Source organism: Thunnus albacares, chromosome 7 (assembly GCF_914725855.1).
Source record: "Thunnus albacares chromosome 7, fThuAlb1.1, whole genome shotgun sequence".
In the NCBI taxonomy this organism is placed as follows: Eukaryota; Metazoa; Chordata; class Actinopteri; order Scombriformes; family Scombridae; genus Thunnus; species Thunnus albacares.
This window is the reverse complement of record NC_058112.1, coordinates 7768033-7794858: the sequence shown is the minus strand read 5'-3', so window position 1 is coordinate 7794858 and position 26826 is coordinate 7768033. Positions and strand designations below refer to the sequence as shown.

The following is a 26826-nucleotide window of genomic DNA, read 5'->3' as shown; positions in this document are numbered from 1 at the left end:
GTTCAGGCCATGATGGACAGAGAGTCAGAGAAGCAGAGTGGAGGAGGAGAAAGAAGGAGGCGATTGAGGGAAGGTGAAGGGAGGGGTGAGGGACTGATTTGAGGGTGGAGGGTGAGGAGTGGCGAAAACAGAAAAAAAAGAAAGAAAAAAGAGGGGAGAGGTTATCTGAAATGAGGCAAAATAAAAATAAAGATATTTTGGCTCGAAGCAATAGAGGGGGATTTTTGGAGAGGGAAGTGGAGACTGGGGGGATTTTGGAGAGGCGACAGAATGATGCAGGGTGGGAGGAGGTGAGGTGGGTGGGGTTGAAAGAAAGAATAGAGGTAAAGGAAAAGAACGCTGGTAGAGGTGAAGGAGAGGGGGGGAAGAGAGAAGGGAGAGCCGGAAACTGCAGTTAATGACTCCGAGGCTGCTCTCTCTGGGGTTCCTAACGAGCTGCAATTACTGTGCAAACACACACACACACACACACACACACACACACACAACCATTGTGGGACAGCCAGAGAGTGTGTTTGCAAGAATCTTTGTGTAGTTTATGCATTAAAACTCTCAATACATGCACGCTCCCGTGCTTGTGTTTATGAGTTTGCACAGGCACAACTATGCACAGTGTGTGTGTGTGTGTGTGTGTTTGTGAGTGTGAGTGTGAGTGTGTGCACTCGTTATAGCTCCATGGTCCATTTAAGAGGACGGCCAGCCTCTTGACCCTGTTTGGTTGTCATGTGCTACAGAAAAGAAATGTGGCACCTGACCTTGACATTACAGCCATGTGAACACATCAGCTACACACACACACACACACACACACACACACACAGAGGAGGAGCACATGATTCAACAGAGGGGACGTATACACAAACACACACACATCTGTAGCAACATAACACTCGCAGACACACACACACACACACACACACACACACACACACACACACACACACACACGATCATCCACAGTTAAAGAAACAGACTTATTCTGCTTTTGAAGAGAAGACTAGAAATAATGGTTCCAGGATTGCCCTACAAATGATTATTATACAAACAAATTATTTTTATAGTGCATACACACAGCAGTGAGCGTGTCAGTCGGGCAGTAGAACATGTGGCTGTGTTCACAGTTAAACTATGAGTCTGTTTGTGTGTGTTTCTTGTTCACACACACTGGGGCCATAAATAGTTGCTGCTATCAGCAGTGTGGGCATTCCAAGACGGAGCAGTGTACTATCAACATGGAGGGCAGACCTGCCTATTGGCTTTTCTCACACGCAGTGAGGGGGAGGACAGGGGGAGGACAGGGGGAGGTAGAGGAGGAGGAAGGAAGGAGGCAAAATTTCCAGCCCACACCTAACCTGTGGACAGAGTGTGTGTGGTGTTGCCTTGGGTGATGAAATAACATGGATTAATCCTGACACTGCTTATAACTGTGCTTTTGTCTGTTCATTCGTACATCACATGAAACCTGACATCCCTTGAAATGTTTACATACAGAGTGTAACGTAGCTACGAGACTTTGATTGGTCTTATTCAGGTTAAGAACTTCTGATGCTTTGACATTGATAACAGGAATCATTCAGATCATTAAATATCATCCGTCAAGTCCGACTGAACAATCACAGCTTTCTTCAAATAATTATTTTCATTATTAATTAATAATCTCTTTAAAGCGATCATTTTGTCATCACGTTTTCTCAAAGTAGTCAAAAAATGCCTTAAAATTTACAACCAATGTTACATTCAACACCCTGGAACCAACAGTGCATGTTTAACAGTTTTACCTGATACATAACCTAAACTAATAATCTGTTATCAAAATCGTTGAAGATAAATGGATTAATTCAATTATTATTTGGGCATTTTGACAAATCCAATTGTAATCTTTGACAAACAGCCAGCATTAAACTGCGTTCATGATACTGTACTAGTAGGACCGACAAGCCACACCTCAGAAATATTAAATACTTGGTACAGAAGTATTTGAAGCAAAGTTACACGCAGCCTCGAATGCATTCATTAGGCAAAAGGGGAGAGAAAAGCCTGCAGTAGGTGGGTTCAGGAGGAAAATCTCTGTACATAAATAAGAAGGAAGCCAATGATAATGTGACTTGTTGCAGAAGCCTGGCTGGTACATACAGTAAAGGATTCAAAATATTCTTATTTGTTAACAAACCTCATAAAGACCCCAACCAATAACTGATCCTACTAAAAAGGTAAGAAAAAAAAAAAACACAGTGATGAGCTACACTGTTGCACTGGGTGACGTGTTTATAAGTTTATTTTGACTCAATCCCACACACCCTGTTCCTGCTGCTGTAAACACACACTAGACCACCACATGTGGATTACTCCACCGCTGAAAATAGTCCCTGACAAATCCACTATTTCCTCCTGTTTGAGTAATGTTTCCTGAGAAATACACAGTCCACCTGCTTTAGGAGAATACGGAGTCTTTTTAAAAAAAAAAGTGAAAGTATATGTTTCGGACTCAATTTTAAAAATGTATGTCTTTCGTAGAATCCAGTGGGCTTGGAAAACAAAATAAAACATTATTGGTTTTTTGGTTTTGGTTGGTAGTGGACAATAAATCAGTAAAAACTACCAGCTATTCATCTTGTTCACATGTTGAGGTGTTGACCTGTGGTTTCTCACAAGGAATTCATATTAAAACTTAAATTACACTTACTTTACTTTACTTAGCGTGTGATGTGTTTTGGACTCAAAAATAAAATTCTTTTAGAAAATGTTAAACTTTTGTCTGCATGTGGCTGCTGTGATCAGTTTGGAAACAGAGATAGAGATGAAGGAATGCAGGGTGTAATTGTATTTGGGTGTGAAATAGGCTGTGTGTGTGTGGGGAGGGGAGGATGGATGGATGGATTGAAACTGTAACTGATAAAAAAAAAAAAGGGTGAAGCTCATTTCACAGTTGACAAACACGGTGAAGGAATCTCATGAAAACACACAGAAACACAGTGAAATACACAAAACAAACACGAGTGTAGACCGAGACACGAGCACACAAACAATTTCATAAAAACTAGCACGCACACAAACACACACACACATAGAGGGTGGGGTGTTTTTATAGAAGCCTATAAGAGTTTTAAGGCTGGCTTTACTAATGGTCCGTTGAGAAAGCTCTGTTGTTTTAGTCCCATAAGTTTTTACTGTCTGGCTGCAGTCTGACCTTCACTGAGAGGACGGCGACTGTCAGAGAGACGAGTAAACCTCCACCGACTCCGCTGGAAAAATACTACAAACAAGGATCAAATGACATATTTAATCTCGCCTATAGACAACGTGTTTAGACTGTTAGTCGACGAATTTACTAAAAAAGTGTTTCGATTGTGTCCAATCCCTTGTTGCATTTGTGGCAATGACACGTGAACCTAATCAAAGATGCATTATGGAGCATTTTCATTAAAAGCATGTCACTGTGTTTTCAGTCTAACCGATGTCTAACAAAGAAGAACCAAGAAGTGACAAAACTGGAAAATATGCAGTTTATGAGCATCTTGAAAAATAAAAGTTATAATTTCACCTCAAAGGAAGACTTTTCCAAAACATACAATTTTTTTTTGCCTTTTTTTTCAATATTTCAGACAAGCAAGGGCGTAAATGTGAGTGTGGTCTAAGATTTATTAACATCTTCTTAAGAGGATTCAATAATTTACTGCCTTGTGCTGCTCTAAAGAAACCAGTGTCACCCAGTGTCGTGCTGTGGTCTGGGTCAATTCTCTGCCACACAAGATGCGTTTCTGGTAAGTTTGGAATAGACTGAAGAAGCACAGGGCGGTTAGCACGAGCGGTGATAGCCACCATGGCTAAACAGACAAAGTACGGCACAATTAGACACTAAACCTTCATCGAGAGAGAAATTAGAAAGAAAGAAATCGTCACAATATTTGATTGACAGGTGAAATCGTACAGCGCAGCAATGAGCCCTGAGCATAAAACAATGACATGTTCTCAAAGGTTAATGTAGGATTGAAAGGCGACTGAAGACATCAGCTAACACATCTCAGTTAAAGTCTGGCTTTATTCCCAGTATCAATAACGCTTTCTGCTATAACCAACAATCAGCTAGCTAGATTAGAGTTACTGTTAACTATAAAAAGTTAGATACACTGACATACTGATCCACTATACACTGCATGACACATCTGCTTAAAGTCCCAGTGAAACAAAGTTAAGAGCGTCTTTAGCTTTCGTGCTGTGAAGCGGAATATTTGGCCAGTGTACAGTTACAAGAGGGATATAAATCAAATCCTTTGCATTTGATTGGGCCACTAAAAAGTGGGCGGGGCTTACAGAGTTAAGCGCAATACAGAGCTGCAGAGAGGAACTGAGCTACAGAGACAGACTGTTGGCTCCACACACACACCGTCACCTGTTGTCAGATCAGGAGGAGGACGAGGGAGAGATGAACGAATTAGACCTCAGCATCTTCCTGTCTCTCTCCATATTGTTAACTACTACCACTCACAAATGGTGAAGTGTGGTTTTATATAACTGGTGTGGCTAGCTACTCACCCAAAGTCACATTTGATTGGATGAACTTGGTTTCATCAGGTCCATGTGGTTTAATGAGCTCACGTGTTGGTTGTTTAATCTACTCTATGAGGTCGTATGTTAAATGAAAGTGACATAGCTAGCTTTGAGGAGGAAAGAAAAGGCAGAGATGATATTTTCAGGGAGCCTATTTTGAAGTGAATTAAGTACTAATCCCTTGCTACCTTTGGCTCGGCAAGGTAAAACCAGAGTGCTGTGTTCACGTAAATGGAGCAGGTGAAGGCTTGGAGTACCTGGTAGAGGAAGCGCTGGCTGAACTGGTGCATGGCGCCCTGCAGCTGGCTGCGCTGGCTCTGCCACTGCTGATAGTTGCGAACAGACTCAGCCGTGGGCCTCTGCCATGTGGTGGTTCTGGTGTTGTGGTCCACGTAGTAGAACCTGCCCCGCTGGTCCACACGCTTCTCCCAGCTGAGAGAGGACAGAAAAGGGGGGGTGTGAGATGCTTTATTTTCCTACAACATCTTTAATAAGCATGTGGAGAGTGGGTGGTTGTATAAAAAAGCTGCACTGGTGATAGTAACAGTGCTGATTTATAGAGACAAGGAAAAAGAAACATGTCAAGGAAAGAAAACAGTAAAAGGAGAGAGACAGAGAGTGGGAGGGAGGAAGAGGAAAAGTGAGAAGGGATAAAGGAGTAAAGATGTAAAGACCCTGGGGAGGAAGCAGGAAAGACGAGGGAGAAGGAGAACAAGAGGAGAGGAAGGAAATGATAGATTATGCTGCTATGATGGTAAAACTAATCTATTCCTAATAGAGTACTTTATTAAAGTTGTGGATCACTAAGGTGAGGAGAACGAAACAGATACCAACAGACATAGAAAGTTAAGTCCCCTTCCATTTGAATTTAACATTTAATTTGAATACTTTTTGAGGCCTTAAATAGAATCATTTTGGATTTTTTGTACTTTCCAAAACTTGCACATAATCAGCGTCTTACAGTACTGTCAGCTTTCCAGGGTAGCAGAAAATCTGTTATTTTCACTGAGCGCTGCATTATCACAGATCTGACTCGGCCTCAGACATCATCAAACAGTTCATGCACATAAAACAATACCAGCCCTCAATTACAATGATGAAGGAAAACAATTAGAGACGCCAGCTTTCTGAGTGACAATAACCATGTGTTGCTGTGGTGTGCGTTTGTGTGTCAGTGCCTGCCAGTGGCATTACTTAGAGGTCTATGTATATCCTGTTCTTCCCCTGAGACGGGGGGTCTGGACGAAGACCGAGATATAGACGGTCCACAAAAGCAAAACACACACACATACACACACACAAAGGATACACATGGTCACACATGAACACAGCTCCACACACACATACATGCACACAAGTTCCCCAGGCTCAGCAGGACTGACTGCTATTCTGCTGCTATTCTCACATGTCTGACTTAAGCGCAACAGAATTTGGTAGAGAAAACAGCACGGACTTCCGTATGCTAACAAAAACACGCAGTGCAGATACCAGAAGGCTTAAGAAAAGCACACACACACATACACACACATACACACACACACACACAGAGGAATAAATAGTCATGTAGTCCATGACAGCACTTCTACTGCAGCCATGATGTTAAAACTACATGTTTTTTTTTTTAACCTTTTAAAACTAGTTTGAGTATCTGTGACCGTCTTCCTCTCTGGTTTGTTCAAGTTTTAGTCTGGTTTCCATTGCAGTCAGGATGAGAAACATCAGCAGCTACTGCAATAAATGTGTAACTTGTAAAATAAATTTTGCCCTACACCACTACAGTGAACTTTTATCACTCACAATCTTGAATAATCTAAATTCCCTGCCGTTACCAGTCTGGAACACACTTCTCAAAGCTCCATGATACTGGATTACATTTAGAACATGAGAGTTAATGACTGGTGTGAATCTGGATAATACACAGAAGTGCAAACTACTACTACTGTCACTTATACGCACACACACACTCTCAGTTTGACTGTGAAGCCATGGCTTTTCATTTGCTTGGTCCTCCCAGTACTCCAGGTCCTCTAAATAGACTCACTGTTGTTGCACTGAAACTATTAATGCAAACTCACACACATACATTCAGTGTGCAGAAGGAGAGCTGCATGAAAGATTTACGACAGTGAGGGAGGGTATTACAGTGAGAGTTTACATGCTCAGTCATTTTTTGCTTGCTAAATACATGTTTACTTTAAGTTCAAATCCTCAAGATTTTGACTATCTTTAAACAGATTCAGTTGATTCAAACAGACAACTCCCACACGAGAGACTCAGAAGATACTATACAGTTACTGTTAAGAGGAAGGGTTCACAGTTTTCAAGTCTGTCTTAAAATTATTGTTAGGTTAACATATAAACAATTGTTCCTCCTGTTCATACTGACCATTAGAAGATCCCTTCATAATGCACTTACAATGTAAGTGATGGGGGAGAAAATCCAGTCCTTGTTTTGATAAAAAATGCATTTAAAAGTTGATGTGAAGCTTATATGAGGCTTCAGCAGTCTGAGTTAGTCATATCAAGTGGATATCTGCCACATTTACAGTCTTTTTAGCATCAGATTCCTTTTTTGTGTTTCCTCCGACAGTGTTTCCCTGTTGAGCTGTGGTGGAAGAATAGTAACAAAAAGAGGGACTTTGGCACTAAAAAGACTAATGTTGAAAGATATCTATGAGATTTGACTCATTTGGATGGCTGAAGCTTCATATTAGCTTCAGATAAACTTTTAATGGAATGTTTGCACTAAATGAGGACGGTGGGTTTTGTCCCCGATCACTTACATTGTAAGCACATTAGGAGGGGATATTTTAATAACCAGTATGAACAGGAGCAATAATTACAGCAAGAAACACATGTTTCAATGATCATTTTTGGCTCCTGAATATTGTTTTAAGACAGACTTGTCCTGGTGAATCACAGGGTGAATTTTACTTTGAAGGGATAACAGGAAATGTTATGAATTCATCACCAAGGTTAGCAGTATTTTGCTGGTGGTGTAATTTTTGCAAGAAACTATTGGAACAAGAAGCAAAAGCCAGAGTGAGTTGTTAAAGAGTAACTTCACTGCTGGATGGAAAGCAGTGTTTCACTGCACTCTCAGGTTCAAAGTTTCAAACTTGTTTCATCTATGACCATAGCCAGCATCACTGATGCGTGTGGTTGGGTTGCACTGGTAACCACACCCAACAGTAATGTCACAGTGTCCTTGAGTACACCTGTACATCACTGCAGCAAGAAAGCTGTTTGAAGAAAACAAACAAACAAAAGAAAACATCAAGGTATTAAGTTGGTGTGTAACGTTAAATCAGTGGAGGTCAGCACAAACAAGATTTTCAGGGGGTGTTGAGTTACTCTTTAAACAAATACACGAGTTGCTCTTGTTCTTTGCATTTCTTACACGGTACCCACTCAAACTGCGTTTGCTACCGTCAGTAGTCCATACGACTTTTGTTTTAAAAAACTGACTGTGCAACATGCAAAGTTTTATAACTCTTTCTTTCTTTCTAACTTCTTATTCACAGCATGGAAAGTGACTCTTCTGGCACAATTACTATTTCTCCTATTTGGCACTTGACTTAGAGAGAGTTTCAAATTATTTCACTCAGTGAGAAGCTGAGAAGTCTAAAATTTAAAAGACCCCAAAAACTACTTCTGACAACAAATTGAAACGCAATGAATGATCATTGGCACAGGTGTGTCTGTCTATATACGAAGTGTAAATGGTATTTCTGAGTTCTTAAATTCATGTCAGTGTACTGAAGGCTTTTTAACATATTGCTGACATATTTAGCATTGGTGTCTCCAGTGAGATCTGAACCCAATGAACCACCAGCTTTTTCACCCTCTCATTTCATAAAGTTTACTAGAATAGCTGATGTGAGAGTTGTAAAAATAACTAGAAAATCCATTTCCTGCGGAACATGCCTGTGAATGCTGACAGTTGAAATAAATTGCAAAGCATTGCTGAAAATGCAGAAATATGAAATTACTTTTGCTTGAAAAAGCTTAATTTTCAGATTAAGACATTTGGGATATGCCGATATTATTTGAGTTTTAGGAGCATTCTTTGGACATGTATACAGCACATTTGGAATATGCGTCTCAACTGGGGTTTTTACTACAGTTTGCGACACACGGCCTCTTGCCTGTTTACCCCTGCGCAGGCAGACAGAGAAGAGGAATGAGAGGAGAGTGGAGATCTGTTCAGGGCGGGCTGGAAAAACAGAGCGCGCCTTCTCCATGATGGGGATTAAGGGATTGGTTATTATCCTGACATGCAGCCATGGACTGATGGTGACGACTCTGTGTGATGCACAAAAAACACTCAGCAGAGTAGTAAACATCATGGGACAACCTAGACACTGGATGTGCTTGTAACTATACATTTATAATATCAGTCATATCAATATCACTAATTAATATCAGGCAGCAGCTCACTAATGTTTTTCACCTTGCTAGTTTACTTCACTGCCTGCAGAGACCTTGTGATTCCTGTTCCCACTAGAGCAGAAGGAAACCCTGAAAACCCTCTGCATGTAAACAGGGATATAAGTGGAATATTCATTTTCATTAGCCATGTAAACAGCTTAATAGGAATATTGTCTTTTTCGGAATAAGGGCAAAAACCGGAAAATTTTGTGCATGTAAATGTAGTCATTGATCATACTTTCTCTATTACTGATCCTGCTGTGGCACTGGAAAACTTTTCACAATCTTTTAATGTTATTGCTGACAGACATGCCCCTTATAAAAAACACAGAATTAAAAACAGATACAGTCCTTGGTTCTCCCCACAACTCTCCAATGCCATCCACAACAGAGACAAAGCCTGGTCCCAGGCTAGATCCAGTGGCAACCTTTAAGCAACAAAGAAACATCTGGACCAGTATGATTACGCTGAACCAAATTATCATCAGTGAGCTCTCTCTGCCTGTGATACTTCCACCAAATTTTGGAACACTGTAGCATTTCTTAAGAATTCATCACGGTCACATCGCCTACCACAAATAAAACAAGTATCAGTCATATTTCCGATAGCTCGTCCATGGTTGAAGCTTTTAATCACCATTTCCTCTCCTCTGGTCTTTTATTTAATAATATGTCTGCAGATTCAACTGTAGACAATTACCATAGCTGTCAAACAGAGGGAGTCCCCAATGCCTCAGTTTCTTCTGACTGCAAATTTTCATTTAGTTTGGTAAGTAGTGCAAATGTTCACAAAGCTCTGCTTTGGTTAAAAGTATGCAAAAACACTGGTGCAGACAATCTTGACCCATATCTTCTTCATCTAAGTGCCCTCTTAATCTGTCCACATTTAGCACATATTTTTTATTAAACCCTTTTAACAGGCATAATTCCTGCTTTGTGGAAAAGCTCCTTACTAGTATCCTTATACATAAGTGGTGATGTCTTTGATCTAAACAATTACCATCCAATGTCTAAACTTCCTTTCTTAGCAAAAATCCTAGAATCATCAATCAATCAATTTACAACTATGCACTTTTAATGGTTCATTAAACTTACTACAGCCACAGGAGTCTGGTTTTCACCAAGGTCACAGCACAATTACAGCTGCAGTTTCAGTCACTGATAACATTGTCTCCTCCCTGGATAAAAAAATAATTTTGTGCTGCTCTCTTCATTGACCTCTCAAAGCATTTGATCATAAAATCCTACTTCATAAACTACAGTGTATAGGTCTAGATGAAGCCACGCTTAATTGCTTCCACTCTTATGTTACAGAGAGAACAGAGACTGTTGTTGCTGATGGCTTTCAGTCAAGCCCTCTTACCATCAGAAATGGGTTGCCACAGGGGTCTATCCTTGGTCCATTGCTGTTTACACTATACATAAATAACATAATTCAACCTAATCGATTCCTTAATGTCCATTTTTTTTGCTGATGAGACAATTATATATGCCCAGGGCTCCACCCTGGTCAAGGCCCTGACTTGTCTTCAGTCTGTCTTTGATGCTTTCCAAATATCACTCCTTAATCACAGACTAGCTTTAAATGCAGAAAAGACCAAGTACATGGTATTCTCCACCTCCACCAGTGACTCTGACTATCCTGCCATTAAAACTTTAAATGGCGCCCATACTACTCTTGCTGAGTCATACAAATATTTAGGAATTTGGTTTGACAGCAGACTATCATTCAAGATTCATATTCAACATTTGACTCAAAAATTAAAAATCAAACTAGGCTTCTTGTATAGAATCAAAGGATGTCTGTCTTCTTTCAACTGTGAAACTATTGTGCAGTGAACATTCATGTCTGGAGACAATGGAGATATTACATTACATGCATTACACTTTATCACAAATGACAAATTTCATACTCATCAGTGTTCTCTGTAACACAAGGTTGGATGGACTTCCTCATAGACAAGAAGAAATAACCATCTAATGTTATTCATCTATAAAAATCATCTCTATCCAAACTACCTCACAGCTTCTCTCATTTAAATCTAGTGACTGCAATTCATGATCCAGTAACTACTACTACTACTACTTTAGATATCCCTCATGTTAACACCAATGTTGGCAGGACTGGTCTGAGGTACTATGCACCTTTTAAATGGAATCAACTGCAAATTGCCCTCAAACTTACATTCCCTTTGGAGAAAAAAGCTTTATTATCTGATAATTTTTTATGATTCCTGTAACTGTTTTTATTAACCCCTTCTTTATTGTGTAGTTGTGGTGTTTCTTTGTGCTGATTGTGTTCATGTCTTATGAATGTTTCTTGTTCTCAGGTCTCTCTTGGAAAAGGGATCTTAATCTCAATGAGACTGCCTGATTAAATGAAGATTAAATACAATTTTAAAAAAAAGTCCTTTAAGAGCAAATTTAACACTTGAATGGTTTTGGCAGCTTAAAGTATGCAGGAGTAGCCAACCGAAAAACATACAGAAGAAGAGGGGCTTTTATTTTGAAAATCGGAAATGATATTCTGTGTGTGTTTGTGTGTGAAGTGCGTAAAGTAGGTAGTGTGTAAAGTGTGTGTGTGTGTGCGCATGACGTAATGTTCTAAAAAATAGCTTCACTGCACAGAGCCCACGTTGCGATGACGACAGGGCCCCTGTGCAGAACGTTCAAATTTTTAAATTTCTGAACATTCATTACTTTGCAAGGCAGCTGTATCCACAAGATCACAACATCACAAGATCACACAAGAATCCATCTTGTTAGGCTTTAGGTTACGTGCTTGTGTCTGAACCACCGATGGTTCGGACACAAGCACCTCAGCATTATGAATCCATCTGCCTTGCAGGGTAAGGCGGTGATAGACGGCGATGGAGAGATGGTTCATCCAATCACCTGCCATGTATTTTTTGAAAGTGCCTGCCCTTTTCCAAACAGTTTCCATGGACGACTTCTCAGATGGTTCTGTGTAACAAACCATCCGGCCCATCAGGTTAGAACATTCAGTCTGTTGACTTACATTGTAAAAAAAAAAAAAAAGTTGAAAAAAGCTTAATATTTTTTATTAATTATTATTATTATTATTATTATTATTATTATTATTATTATTATTATTATTATTATTATTATTATTATTATTATATCAATTATTATTAAAAGTATAAAAGGTAGACAGAAGAAAAGTCATAGCATAAATGTTCTTAAAGAGCTGAACATTTTGATATTTGAATGCTTTCTGTTGTTGAAGTAGTTTGCAATTGAGAAAATGTACAGAAGAAAAAGAATAAAGATTTGAAGAACAAAAGTGTGAATGCTTCAGCATTCACACTAATGATACTTTGTTGACTTGAAGGGAAAATCTATCGTCTCTTGTGGTCAGCTACACAACAGCACCCCAGGAGCTGGTAGGTTTAAATATCTTGCTCAAGGACACTTCAGCAGCGTGGATGATTGCAAACACAGGGAGTTATTTGGTTGAGGGTTAGTCTCTCTGACCACTATGCCTCTGAGCCTCCTTTAAAAGGCAGGAAAAACACTGTTCCCTCTCTGATATTAGCACTAGCTACTTATTTACTGGAGCCAGGGAAAAATCCCAAAGCCCACAGCAGCCTGTCTGACAGTCTCTACTTAGTTCTGCTATCTGACTTTAACTCTTTGCATCAGTCATGTCATTAACAATCTACTCCATGTATTTCTTGGAACTAGAAGTGAACGGTCTCCTAACCATGAACTGTCCAGATCAGGGTTTTACTTTATTGGTCTTCTTTAGGACAGTCCACTCATTATTCATGAACATGCTGGGTGACAGCACATGCTCGGAGCTTGCTTTGCTCTGTTTCTATCCTTTTCTATTTTGACTGAGATCAAAGTATTGTAACTGATTTAATTCTGGAGGATTCTGCCCTATGTTTCATTCACAAGTCTGTGCTACCTCAGTTTAGTTGACTATTTATTTTCTGAGATTCAACTACTGAAAGGACACAAATTTACTTTTTGCGGCTTGTAGTAAAGCTGAAAATTGGAACAACACAGTTCTCAATATTTAAGTCAGTCATGTCAACATTAACTTCACCATGATTCAGATTTTAAATTGTAATGAACTGTACTTCTACTTTAGATTTGTATGTATAACTATCAGTGTGATAGAGACTATGTAATGGTGTTGTATGTAAATGAATGTTTTTAGCATCTGGTGATTGTTCTGTGTGTACCTGCCCAGGGAGCGCAGAGGGAAATGAGCTAATAGCTAAATCTGGCATAAATCATCTCTTCTCTTCTCATTTTGAGATTAATGTTTTTTGTGCATGGTCCTTGTTTAATAAAGAGAAAGAAGAGAAGAAAAGAAGGCTACAAAAACAGAAACAAATCCATGCCTACAGATGCCTGTAGCAGCTCAAAAACATCATGCTGATCAGTTAGTTATGGGACAAATAATCAATACGGAAATGTGTTAGAAATAAATTCAATTGTTTTACCCCAAAAATCTATTTTGAGAAAAAAAGGATACTCTCAGGAGGTTGCCTGGCACAGGACAGACTGAATTATACCAAAGTCTTACGTAGGATCTCTTGTGCTGGAACAATTATATGTATATGGGGCTGATTGAGCATCTCAGTCTCAGTATTAAATGAAAAAAGTCTAGATCGCCCACGCAGATGGCCTCATGAAAACACTCTCTCATAGGGAGCCACCAGCAACTGGAAAGAATGGGAGAGACTGTAGTCCTGATAGACAAGACATTGATTACAGTTTTGATGAAGTTGTAAATCAGCACCAGCTCTTTTCTTTTGACTGTCAATTTGGCATTAGCAAATGTAACTGCTACATTTTGGTTTGGTTCAGCTGTCCCCACTCTATGCTGAGATTTCTTTCTAACCATAACTCTTTAAAAATGAATAGAAGATATAACCATTTTCCATTTTGAAATGAAATATAGAATATAAACACACAAAGTTGCTTTCCAGGCTAATTACTATTGTTTCACTTTGTCCAAATAACTTTCTAAAAACATGAAACAGGATTTCGACATTGTGGTTGACAGACATCATGCAATGCTGACAAATATGGCTTCATGTAAACACAGCATCAGTTTTAATTAAAGAGGCCCTGCTACATCTAGACTAAAAGGAAGTGTGTTATGACATTTTGCAACTTAAAAACCAAATGGGTTGAGCTTGTGATGCATCACTTGTTACAAGCTCCGCAGTGTATTTGATAAAGAACAGTGTGACTCAGAAGCTTCGGATGGCTTTCATTATTTCAGCTTCCAAACCTAGATTGCCTAACTCTCCCCCACTCTGCACCCCAACCTCTAAACAGTTCCTGGTGTGTACATCTGGAGCACTAGCCCGGCATTAGCTTGCTAATTGATCCTCTGAAGGGCCACGGCGGCCAGCAGCCAACACAGTGGTGGATGGAAGTACATGTGGCGCTAAGAAAGGACTTTTGTTCTCCGGGCCCCCACACTCTCCTTCCTTGTATGGAAAAACTGAGATGGGGGGTGTGGAGATTTGGGGAGAAGCGGGGGGAGTGACCTTTTCCAAAAAACAGCCTCTCTTTCTCTCTGTCACCCAGTCACACGCTCTGTGAAAATCAATAAATAATCATTGCAAATAAAAACGTCAAAAAAGGGCTGGACTGTGTGTACACCATTATGAGAGCAGAGTACCGAGCCAGAGAGGGAGAAAACTGCGCTCCCATTATGATGGCTTAGCACACAAACACTACAATCAAACTGGGTGATTTAGAAGCAATTAAAATGGAGAATTTCATTTATGTAGTTATGCCTGAGAACATAAAACGCATTCCCAAAACAAATAAACAAGAACAAAAAACCCTTGGTCTGACAGCTGACGAGACTGAACCTAAATCTGAACATCAGCATTCCTCTAGACACATGAACAAATGTAGAAGGTGTATATAGATCTGTATGCATGTTTGTACATACTGTATATTCTTGACTCTTAATGCTTAATGAACAGCTTGAGAGACACACTTTATCTGACATCTGCTAGTGTTTCTGTTCAGCTGTCTCAAGTTGAGTACTTGTTTTACTTGATGTACATTTTCATTCCTTTTTTTTTTTTATACATGGTTTGAGACAAAGAACAATCCTTTGTTGTTCATACAAAGAAAAGATAGTTTCAAGGCAAATCAATAACAAGAGCAAAGATGTTTTAGCAATTTTGTAGGCTGGCTCATAGCTATAACAGGCTTGATAATTTAAGTTTCATTTCCTGTGGCAACAGCTACAAACTGGAGGTTGACAAGTCTTGTAACATTAATATGTTATTTACAAAATGAAACTGTTATCAGTCTGTCTGCTGCTGAAACGACTGCATTTAAATCTGTTACTGAGACTCTCTGCATTGACGTATGCTATTTGCTTGACTGTTTGCCATATATTTATAGGTTTTTATTACATTCACTGTCTGCCATCCACAACAATCAGACTTCCACAAAGGGGAAAGTTTTCTCTAAACTAAGTTTTTCTTTTTTTTCTTTTTTAAAGAGTATTTCCAAGGATTTTGCCTTTTGAAAGTTGACAATAGCTACAAGAATCATGGGGAGAAAAAAGGGTGATGACATTTATCACATCCCCCGCAGGAATCATTGAGATTTCACGGTACATTGTCACCTCAAAGTCTAGTTCTGGAGATTAAAAAACTGAATAAACTTATTTCATTTTAACCAAATACAGGTCTTCCACTAAATTCTACACACTGCACCTCTAAAGACATACCCTGGTGGAAGTGGTCTCTCCCAAGTTGTGGTTTTGGTGTTGTGGTCGACGTAGTACACTCTGCCATGAGGCAACACCCTCTGCTCCCAGCTAAACAGAGAGAGACAAAAAACACAAATGTACATTTATTTCTACACTGCACACATTGTCAGTTATAGAAACATCCGTTTTCAAAGATTTCAGCATAAATGTACAGTAATCACAAAGCTGAAGACCTGTCCACAAATACATAATTATTTAGAGGAAAGGGAGTGTGCCACACTAGCAGTTCTGTATTTAGTAGTGTGTGACCAACAGACACACAGAGGATTATTGATGCCATGAACCCAGAAGACAAACTAGCTCTTTGAATGTTTTAATCACCTGCAATCATTTGCTTATTTGAGCCATTCTATTGGGTCCATTTAGTTTCCTTAAAGGGGATATATTATGCTTTTTGTGATTTTCTGTTATTAAAATTCCAAAGCTTTAGGTGAATGTATGGAGAAATACTCCCTGCAAGTCAAATTCCAGGGCTTCAACCTGCCTTAAACGCTTAATTTGGGGCATTTTTTTCTCCCTTGCCAACAAGCCGATGTTGGATTGACATGCATGCCTATAAACGGCCATTCGTAGCCTTTGTTGCCAAGGTTGTTGCTAAGGTTATTCAATTTGTTGTTTACGTTGTGCACTCTCATATTTTGGGTCAGATTTTGGCTCCAACATGTATGGATGTATTTGAGAAGTTGACTTTTTGGTAAAGAACAACAAAAAGTAGTGAAATCCTGCCACTATAGTTTGTTCCATGGTTTGTTGAGCCACCTGAAGTCTCCCAAGACGCAATTTCCAGAAGCTAACCAATCAGCACAGAGGGCGGCCTTAAAGAGACAGGAGCTAAAACGGTCTGTTTCAGACAAAGGATGAACTGAGGGGGTGCGTAAAAGGTCAGTATGAGTTAAATAAGGAATTTTTGAACTGTAAACCATGCAAAGACATTCCAGTAGAGCCCAAGAATATAAATATAGACCTGGAAATGTACATGATATGTCCCCTTTTAATACTCTTTGCAATGATAAATATAACACATCTGTCTTTGGTACAATTTATTCTTCTTATGTATTCTTGTGTTTTGTTTTGGCAAGACACTGTTGTATTTTATTTCAATGAAGTTCAATTGAACAGTACACGTAAGTCAATGGACACATCTACAGTGTAAATTACCATTTCAATCACCAGAGATAGACGCTAGTATTTTTAGGCACTGGCCCCACAGGCCACCAAGCCCCTAAATTTGGTGGTCAAAGTACATTTTTGGGGGCCCAAATGTAAACTAATGTAAAAACAATACAGAGAAGGCAATTTAACACAACTTAACATGGTCTTCCTTAACTGTGACACTTCAATAAATAAAAATAATTGAATATACCATATAAATAAAAGAAGCTGACAAAGAAAAAACTTGAAAGAAACCATATTTATTTACATTTATTTATATTTTAAAGCCATATTTATGACACTGATATATTGTTATTATAAGTGTTGATAAATAGGAATGATGTTCATAGTTGGCTGTGGGAAAGCCTTCTTCTTTACTTTTTAGGGAAGTGATTAGGAAGGAAGGAGCAACCAAATTTGCTGCAGTCCCACAATACACTCAACTAGAGCAGATCAAGAACCATCTCCATCAACTGGGTCTAGTCTCTCCTCTAGCTTGAACTTCTTGTTTCAAGTCCACATCAGACCACACCACGCACCAATCCATCATTATCTGGGGCGTACCTTTCACTGCCTCCGACTTAGGTACAATCAGTGGTAAGCTTAGCAGTGCTGACACCTTTTCTGAACAACTGAATAGTAACCATTCACCTCCTACCCTTTTGAAATGACACTGTGTATATCGTTTTTGCCACTGCACCAACTAGGACTGACTTTTCCGCATACAGCAAGTGAAGACGCATCACAAGTGAGTTGAATGGCTTGTCTTGTCATCTTTGTAGAAAGAAAAACGTGGCTCCATCACACGGTTATCAGCTCTGCATAATAATATCATTGATGTATGATTCAAAGTCTATTATCACGACATTATTGCTTTTAGTTATAAATTCCACAACTATCCTGTCTCTTCAACAGGAATCAAAGGGAAGATGCAGCAGAACCTGCAGTGAGCGACATGAACATGAGCTTCAGGGAGATAGATTATTTAGATCCCTTAGACATCAGTTTTGCACCACCCAGCACCACCTCGCCTTCCGGCTCAGGATCTGGTTCTGGCTGTGGCTCAGAAGCTCCCTTGAAGATACTCCAGGAGGATGGGCTGCAAAGAAGTGGCTGGTGTACGAATCAAAGCTCATGGAACTTTTTAAAACATGCAGCAGAGAAGAAAGAAGTGGCTCCAAACAGATTCACCTGCTTTAAGGGCTCTCAAAAACAGCTGTGATGGACAAAAACAGCTCCTTCAAGACTTGAAGCAGATGGCACGCTTCAAGCACACTGGTATGCCTTGTTTACAGAGTCAAATGTGTTTCATTCAAGTTCACCTGTTTTGTTCTCCTTGAGCGAGATTTCTGTTTTGGGTTAGACACTTACCGGTATAATAAGAATAGACCGGAAGAAGCATAACGTAAACAAAAAGGTCCATCTCTGTAGGGATCCTTTCCATAATATTATCAGACACTTATAATAAAAATCTGAGCCTGTCTGTGGCAAAAACAAGCACTTTTAGTGGACATATATTGTCGGGGCGCAATTGCCCAAAAGGATTATGTTGCAGCCTGTTTTGCAGCTGCTGGCTGACATGCTCTCGCTTAATACTGGACCAATTTAAAAAACTCTTCTCCCCATCAGTCACTAAGACAAACAATAGAGTCAAGCTTGAAAAATATCTAGGTTTCCCGTTAAAGTTGGTCAATGCCTTCTTCATTTTACATGTCATTACTTGTTTTTAAATGTCTCTGAATCTTCAAACGTACTTATAATTTCCAGGTTTACATGAAAATATTAGAGATTTTCAATGTGGTCTCACAATGTTGGACCCCACTGTATATTATTGGTTTTCTAAGAATATAACGTTAAAGGATAATTGATCATAAATGCACATGAGGTGCTGCTGATATTTTACTTTTTAGACTGAGACTCGCAGCTTTTTTATGATCAAATCTCTGACAGTGTCACAGCACCACCAGTTGGGGGAGCTAGGTGTTACCTTTCCCTGCCTTATCTGCCTACAAGCCCTTACAGAGGGCAAACATTACTAAGCAGCCGCTCTCCACCGCGTATTGAAGCAAGATGGCAGCTGTTGTTGAGAATGTTGTCAAACTTTAAGTTTTGGGACTTTTCTACACCCTTTTACACCTGGTTAGGTGACAGACACCGTGACCACGCTGTTAACAGCATATCGGTAGCTAGCTGGTGACAAATGCTGTTCACTGTTTTCGTAGAATGTTGAACTAAAAGGTGCGAAGGAATCGGGATGTTTGTGGAACTTTAACGTTGTGTTGGCGAAGGCTCGTAGTATGGGGATAAAACTTGGTGGCCACAGGGGGCCACCTACATGGAATATTTGGTGGCCACAGAGGAACTTTTTGTGGCCACAAGCCACAAAAAGGGGGCGATGGTTAAAGTCAAACCCTGATCACACCCATTTTGGTCATCTCACATTGGGCTAATTCAGCTGATAACAGACATTTTGACTTGTTGAAGCAGACAAAGCACATTTGTACTTAATGACGTAGTCACAATGTCTGCTGTCTTTGGTCAAAAGTCAAGTAGTTGACCATCTCTAGGTAAAAAATAATCTCACTATTGAAAGTGCATATTAAGGCAATTCAATTGAGAGGCAATTCAACTTTTCTGTCTTTGGAAATAGAAGAGAGAGAATGAAGAAATGCATGAAGAAGCAATAAGTGAAGTAATTTATAACTGCAAGAGGCAATACAGCAACTAGACTGTTTATTACTGTGTGTAGTCATGGGGGATGCAAAGGAAATTAAAAGTGTTATTTTGGGTGGATTCTCATATTTCTCACAGTAAAACTAAAATTTTCATGTCACATTTACTTATGTGAGTCTTATGAACCTTTGGGCCTAACTCTGCCTACATGCTTGTCAAGCTTCCAGAGTCTCAGCATGAAATGTGCAGCTGATTCTTAATGAATGTTTTGAGTTTTAAATTTTATATGGCTGCTATAACATCACAATCGTGAAAAGGGTTTCCACTGTTTAGTCAGCATCACTTGAGACGAGAGTGGAGTCGTTTAAAGATTTTGCCTTGAAAATGCACATGAATCTTATAAGAAATTTGGTTAACATGTCTACATTTTGTTTAAAAAACACACTTTTTAAAAATACATGTTACTTTTTACGATTGCACAGCATTTGTAGAGCTGATATACGTCTTTGAAGCATCAAACTCAATCAGATCAAGTTGTGGGCAGAGTGGAAGATGTTCTTACCCAGCCGGGAGCGTGTCTGAAGCCGACTCTGTGCCACTGTTGTTGGCCTGCTCAGTGCTGGAGGTGGCAGAGGGGCCGGGCTCCGCTGGGGTGACCGAACCCAGGGCGTCCTGACCTGGAGAGGGGCTACTGCTGTTGCTGCTGGCGGCTGGAGATCGGCCTGACGGAGAGGATGGAGGAGGCGTGTGACGGGCCACGCCGCCACGACTGTTCTCCAGCCCGTTGGATGTCAACTCAACTTTATCTGAGAGATGATACGGGAGGGGGGGGGTGTTAGCATGAGGGTTCTAGTGTTTATGAGTTATCGCAGCTGATTTTAGTTTGGTGGTCATATGAATGCAGGATACTCCCTATTTCACAGTTCATCATTTTCATTTTCTAGTCATAACTAGTACACTGCATGCGTATGCTACTGAGAGGGTCTGACATCTGGGACATGTTGGCTGGCTGCTAAACATTATTGCATTCTAGTGAGCTGTGAAAACAAACCCAGAGGACAAACAGTAAACAAGAAAATTGTTACAGAGGATTCACATTTGCAAGTTTAAGCAATGGTCATGGTTGGCAGAGCTCTGCACTCCAGTGACAAACCTCTACTTATTTATTTTCTATGTAAAACTACACTTCATTATCCATATTAAAGGTTCTGTAAGTAGGAATCAGAAATTCCTTCTCATTAGTGACATCTGTGGCCGTTAAATGAGCTGCAGTCTACATCCTGGTGCTCGCTTACACTTAAATAAAAAGATAAATAAATAAAAGATCTCCAACGCTGTGTTTTGCACCATGTTTCGGCAAAGCATCTCTCGCTCCCAGTCAGTCAGCCCCCTCTGTTTTATGTATGTGCGCTCGCTTGGTCACACACAAACACACATACACAGAGGCTCCTGCTGCGCTGTGGCCGCTGGCCGGAGAGAACCAAGCCGCAGCGCCCAACTTGCTCAAATACACGTTAATCAACCACCCGCACCTGTCCCGACCCGCAAATCGCAAATGTGTGCTTATTACAACCTTTGGACTACCAACAGGAAAAACAAAAGGGGTAACCTATGTTCTGCTATCGCTCTGAAGCTTGTTTTCTGCTCCTTTGTTGAGGAAATAATGTAGTTTTAGCTGTGTGTGCTCAAGTAGGCGACTTGTCATTACAGGGGTTTTTGTTGTGAAATGTGTAGTGGTTGACGTAGGCAGCTAGCTGTCTCATTAGCTGGAGAGCTAATATCTTCAGGGTGTTTCTACTCGGATAGCACCGTTTCTGTTGTGTTGTTGTGTGGTTATGCCGGTCGTTTGTTGATGATAGCGGGAGAGAAGTAAGGCACTCGGAAGCGTGCAAAGACGTCACTTCTGTTGGATTTTTGCGGAAACCTGGGTCCTTCACATAGAAATCAGTCCACAGGCTGTTACAGACAACCAAGAAAGTCTGGGAAGGTCTCATTTTTTACTATCCATTCACTCATTGGCAATAAAAAATGATTAATACATGTGAATTGCTTCACAATTCTACATATAGAACCTTTAAAATAGATATAAAATACTCATAACTTTGTTGAAAAGGTTTAGACTGACATAATAATATTTGTTAATATAGGAAAGCAGTTATTACCCAGCATCACACTCTGCCACAGCAGATATTATACAGTTTGTGTGAATACATTCTGTGCAAATGTCGGAAGCAAAACAGCTGGATTCAGATTTGATTAAATGCTATCAAACCCTATCCTTATTTATGGTTGATCAATATCGTAACCATGCATTATGGAAGACATTAACTTTAAAGAGTCTGATGACAGATTTTAACTTCACATAAATATGAATGAGTAATGCAGATAATTCTGCATTTGGTAAAGTAATTGAGTCACTACTAATAACACCCTGAATAAACTTTTTTTTTTTTTTTACCCTGAGGGGACATATTGTGGTTATTTCTGTCTTTTAGTGCTCCTTTAAAAATATCTGCACAAATTGCGATCAGCAGCTTCAATCCATTTAACATCAGAATCAGCTTTAACAAACGTATCCGAGTCCAGTTTGTGTGTATCGAACAAATAAGGTGAGCAGATGTTTTCGTATACCTGCGCTGCTTCCAGGGCTGCCGTGACTCTTGGAGGACCGACGGCGAGCAGACGAGCCCGGGCCGGGGATCTGTTCCTCATTCAGCTCCCCATTAGTCAGAGAGATCCCTCTGGAGCACCCTGGAGAGCCGCCCTGCGAACCCCCCACTGAGTGCCTGTTAGTCCTGCTCAGAGACAGACAGACAGAGAGAGAAAAGGAGATGTGGAGCAGAAGTGGGCAGAAAGTGAAAGAAAAGGAGATGGAGAGAAAAGGTAGGGGGGAGGGTGGGAGGGAGGTGAGTGATGACAAAGAAACATTAACATTTAGACTTAAGTGTAAGAAGTTTAGACTTAGTAAAAAGAAAAAGTGTCTATTGTGTGTAACTTGTTCTTTGACTGTCTTATGTCCACTTCCTGACAATCCCCCACTGCTTTGTTTTGACAACTTATGATTAGACCTATTGTTGTTCCTGACTCATGGGAATAGGGCTGGCATATGTACAGGTGTGTATACGAGCAAAACCAGCACACACACACACACACACACACACACACGCACAGAGGTGTCGGCTACTTTTCCTCTCTGAACACCCTCATATTTTCCTAACGCTAAATTTAACTTTGCTTTTCCGACAAGAACTTTTATACAAAGAAAACATGTTGGCTTTCCCTCCCCGGGACCAAGGAATGCTGAGGCCTAGCTTGGACGGCGATCAACAGAAAACCGGATTCAGAGCTGCGCTCAGTTGTTTATTTGCCACAATAAGGAGAAGAAGAAGCAACCGAGGAAGGAAGCAACAATTTGACACTGACAACTGGCGTGAATGTAAATCCTGATGAATGTGTTTGTGTGTGGGCACCGAGTCCCTCGTCATGGGAGAGCGCCAACAACAGACATCCCTTCACCTCCTCTTCTCTGACGGTGGCGTCCGTTTGAACACAACTGGATGGAGATGTTGACTGCTTCTCCATGACAGCGGCGGTTTAGGCTCTTGGCTGAACTGTGTTTAATGCCCCCCTACAATGTTTAGAGGGAAATACCATCTGACCCCATGCACTCTCGCCGCAAAGCTTTGAAATAAATGCAGTCTGCTCCACTATTTATTATCCCACTACCATTCTAGCCAGTGAGAGCAGTGTCTGAAACCACATTCAGGGGGGAATAACATGCTGGCACTCTGCATAAGTGCTTCAGTCGACCATACTGACATAGGCCTCCTTCACTCGATCCGCTTCTTTTCTTTCTTCCATTTATTTTGAGTACAATTATGCCTCGGGTTTATGATTTTCATATAAGCGCTTTGCAAACAGTATTTTAGAGAAAGGTTACGCAAGTTTATTATTGTGCTATTATTCTTATTATTACACCACAATGTCTGCAGAGATTTGAAACCAGAAGAACAGTGAACTTTGCTTGATTTAGATGCTTAAGAAGTGTGTGTTTGTGCGTGTTTAAGCAGTGGTTTTAGACACAAATCATGAACTTACTTAAAGTTGGTCGAGCCCTACGTCCCATGTTATCCGTATTTCTCTCTCTGTTCTCTAAAATGTCCCAATGAGAGTGTAAACAGTTGCCTCATTAATTATGTGGCCCTTGCTGTGTGCCTCTGCTCTTTCTCCCTGAAGGTTCTGGTTTCATAAACATGTATTTATTTCTTAATTTCAGGGAAGTGCTTAAATATGCTGCGGGAAGCCACAACAGCATCAGTGTTTTAACAATAAGTGTGGATGTGAACAACTACTTAAAAATATGAATCCAGTCCAGTCATGGACAAAACTTCAGAGAAGGCATGCCAGCACTGTCAGAGTCACTTACTGCTCTGCCTTTTCTCAGTAAATTGCTACATGCTGAAATTATAGCTTTGTATTTCACAAAGTCTTTCTAATTTATTCTATGTAGGAGGTCACAATAAAAAGATCTGTGTGCATGTTTAAGTGGATGCATGTTGGGAGGTGATTGCTTGAGAGGATTTGTATTTATTTTCTGATTTTTCGCATCTTCATCCACAAAAAGGGGTGCCTGACAGATGAAGTTTGGGAACCATTGTTCTGAACATTTGCACTGTAACTGGTAGCTTTTTGATTCTGACTTACAGGAAGAGATTTATTTTACTTTTATAGCAGCAGCAACAGCATTTTCTTTGGAATAAAGAGAGGAAGAGCTTGGAAGTTAGCATGAGCAGTGACAAAATGATTGCCACCAAAATATTCACCTAAAAAAGAAATTGGCTATAAAGACACAGATTACTCAGAGTAACGCAAGGACATATATACTACTGATATATATATATATACACTGTAAAGTAAAGCTGCTGTCATGAAGCAAATCAATGTTGCCTGTTTAAGATGAGAGGTGATGATGAGGAGCGATGCACATGTAGCCTCCTCAACCCATAAACAATTGTGTATGACGTCTACAGAATAGCAAAATATCTACATTTCATTATTAACTGAATGACACAAAGGTAATGAGAGCAGGAAACTGTTATTGGATATAAAAATAATTAATAGTAGAGATAAGAATAGTGCAAATGTTAAAAATTATGGAGCCGGACTGGTGAATTGTGTCCATAAACAGAGCTGAAAACTATCAACACACAAAGCTTTGTCAGATTCTTAGTCTTGTGTATGTGTTATCTGATGAAACATTATCATTTTGTTTATCTCCTTCACATGAGGGGCCAGGCCCGCTTCCCCTTTTTACCAACTGGTATGAAAATTTAATCAGCTTATCCACTTCTCATAAATAACTTTCCACACAGCATCTGCAAACCCACTTAGATAATATGAGGGTATACAAAACGTACCAAATACATAAAGACATCTGTGTTTTATCTCTGCAGCATCAAGGGGACTGTATCAGTGCTCACACACTCTATCTGAATGCGTGTGTGGGTGTGTGTTTGTTCTGACCTGCTGTGAGATCCAGCAGTACTGGGAGTCTCTTCACTCTGTGTCCTCCTCAGGTTGGGTCTATCTGACTGTAGTATCTCTGCAACAAAAACACATAAGATCATCATTGTACAGACATACTGTAGATAACCAGCTGTCATTAACAACACACAAACACAATGTCAATCAGGGAGAGAGCAAAGTAATGTCTGCCTCACTTATATCAGCTCACATCCATAATTAAATGACTTCCACTTTGGTACAGTGTAAAAGTGTAAGATGCAGTGGTGACTAGTTTAGACAGTTTAGAAGAGAATCCTTGACTACACAAAAAATAAGTCTACTTTTATATGTAGTCAAAAGCTGTTTACATTCTGCTAAAGAAACAACAGATGATGAAATTTTGGATACTTCGCAGGACAAAATGTTATTTTTTAAAACTTTTTTTTTTTTAAGAGGAAGAAGAAAGAGGACTGAATTTCATGGAAATCCATCCAACAGTTGTCAAGACATGTCACTAAAAAACAAAAATGTCAACATGTCAAGTCAATTTTATCAATGTAGCCCAGAATCACAATTTTGCCTCAAAGGGCTTTACAATCTGTACAGCATACCAACACCCTTCTATCTTTGAACCCTCAGCTTCATGGCGGCACTACAGTGGAAAGTCAGGTTTCGTCCTCTGGGGACGTACAGTAACAGCAGCATCAGGAGTCTCTCCCTGGGGCTTTTATTGTCACATTACTCTCACACTGAACTCTGTGGAGGTTGAATACAATCCTGAGCTGTGCAGAAAATGAGAAAATGCACTCAGCTCAGCTTAGGGACACTTTATTTATATAAAAAAAAACTCTTCAATAATGAAATCCATATATACTTCAGACATGTGGCAATGGAAGTACAGTTGGTGGTTTAATGGAAACCATTCATCCTTGTATGTTACTGTGTAGTCTGTGCTGGTGTGTGTATAGTGGTATGTGGTCTTAGTGGTGTGAGGGAATGTGTGACCATACACTCAGTCCCGACTGCGACTGAAAACCACAGGCCTATAACACGCTTTTCATTAACACTCACTTTCTCCTTCACACACACACACACCTTCCTATGTGTGAGATACGCTTGCAACCTAAAACAGTGTGTATGTTTACATACTGGACATATACTGTATATCCTGCTATTCAAAGTAAAGCAAACAGGTAATCTCACGGACTCACTCTCTCACAAACACACACACATGCGTGCGTGCGTGCGCGCGCGCGCACACACACACACACACACACACACACACACAGTCCTGTTTTGTGGCTATGAAAGGGCTTCTTGTGAGCGGACCCAATGGACATACAGAAAAATAAACAGGGTCTTGAGGAGAAACCATTGTGTCATAACCTGCTCACTGAGTACATCACCCCCTCCCTGTTAATGGCTCAAGCATAATTACTGGTCTGGTGTGTGTCTATGCATGAGCACACTTGTCTGTATGACGCCGTGTAAAACTGAATTTCTAGTCATTGACCATCTTAAGACACAAAAACATCTCAATGACTAAACTACATTAAAAACAAGGGTGGGCACATTTGACTTCAGTAGCTGCTGTGGATAGTTTGGACTCTTTAGTTTTACTTGCGTAACCCTGGTTCTCTGAGTAGCTTCATATGTTATCAATCTATCTATAATTTTGTCAACCTGTTTTTCCATATTGTAATTTGTACTATCTGGTTCTATTCTGTACACAC

The 26826-nt window shown here is 40.0% G+C and overlaps 1 protein-coding gene across 2 annotated transcripts in view; it reads right to left on the bottom strand.

The window, feature by feature from the left end:
* wwp2 (WW domain containing E3 ubiquitin protein ligase 2) overlaps positions 1–26826 on the bottom strand; it is a 63454-nt gene that overhangs the window by 21298 nt on the left and 15330 nt on the right. For both annotated transcript variants that reach the window (XM_044356112.1, XM_044356114.1), the window contains exons 6-10: positions 25112–25190; positions 22220–22383; positions 20151–20394; positions 15722–15811; positions 4806–4980 (exon numbers count right to left, since the gene is read on the bottom strand). In XM_044356112.1, the coding sequence (XP_044212047.1) occupies positions 4806–4980; positions 15722–15811; positions 20151–20394; positions 22220–22383; positions 25112–25190 (752 nt within the window). The remainder of the gene's footprint in view (positions 1–4805; positions 4981–15721; positions 15812–20150; positions 20395–22219; positions 22384–25111; positions 25191–26826) is intronic.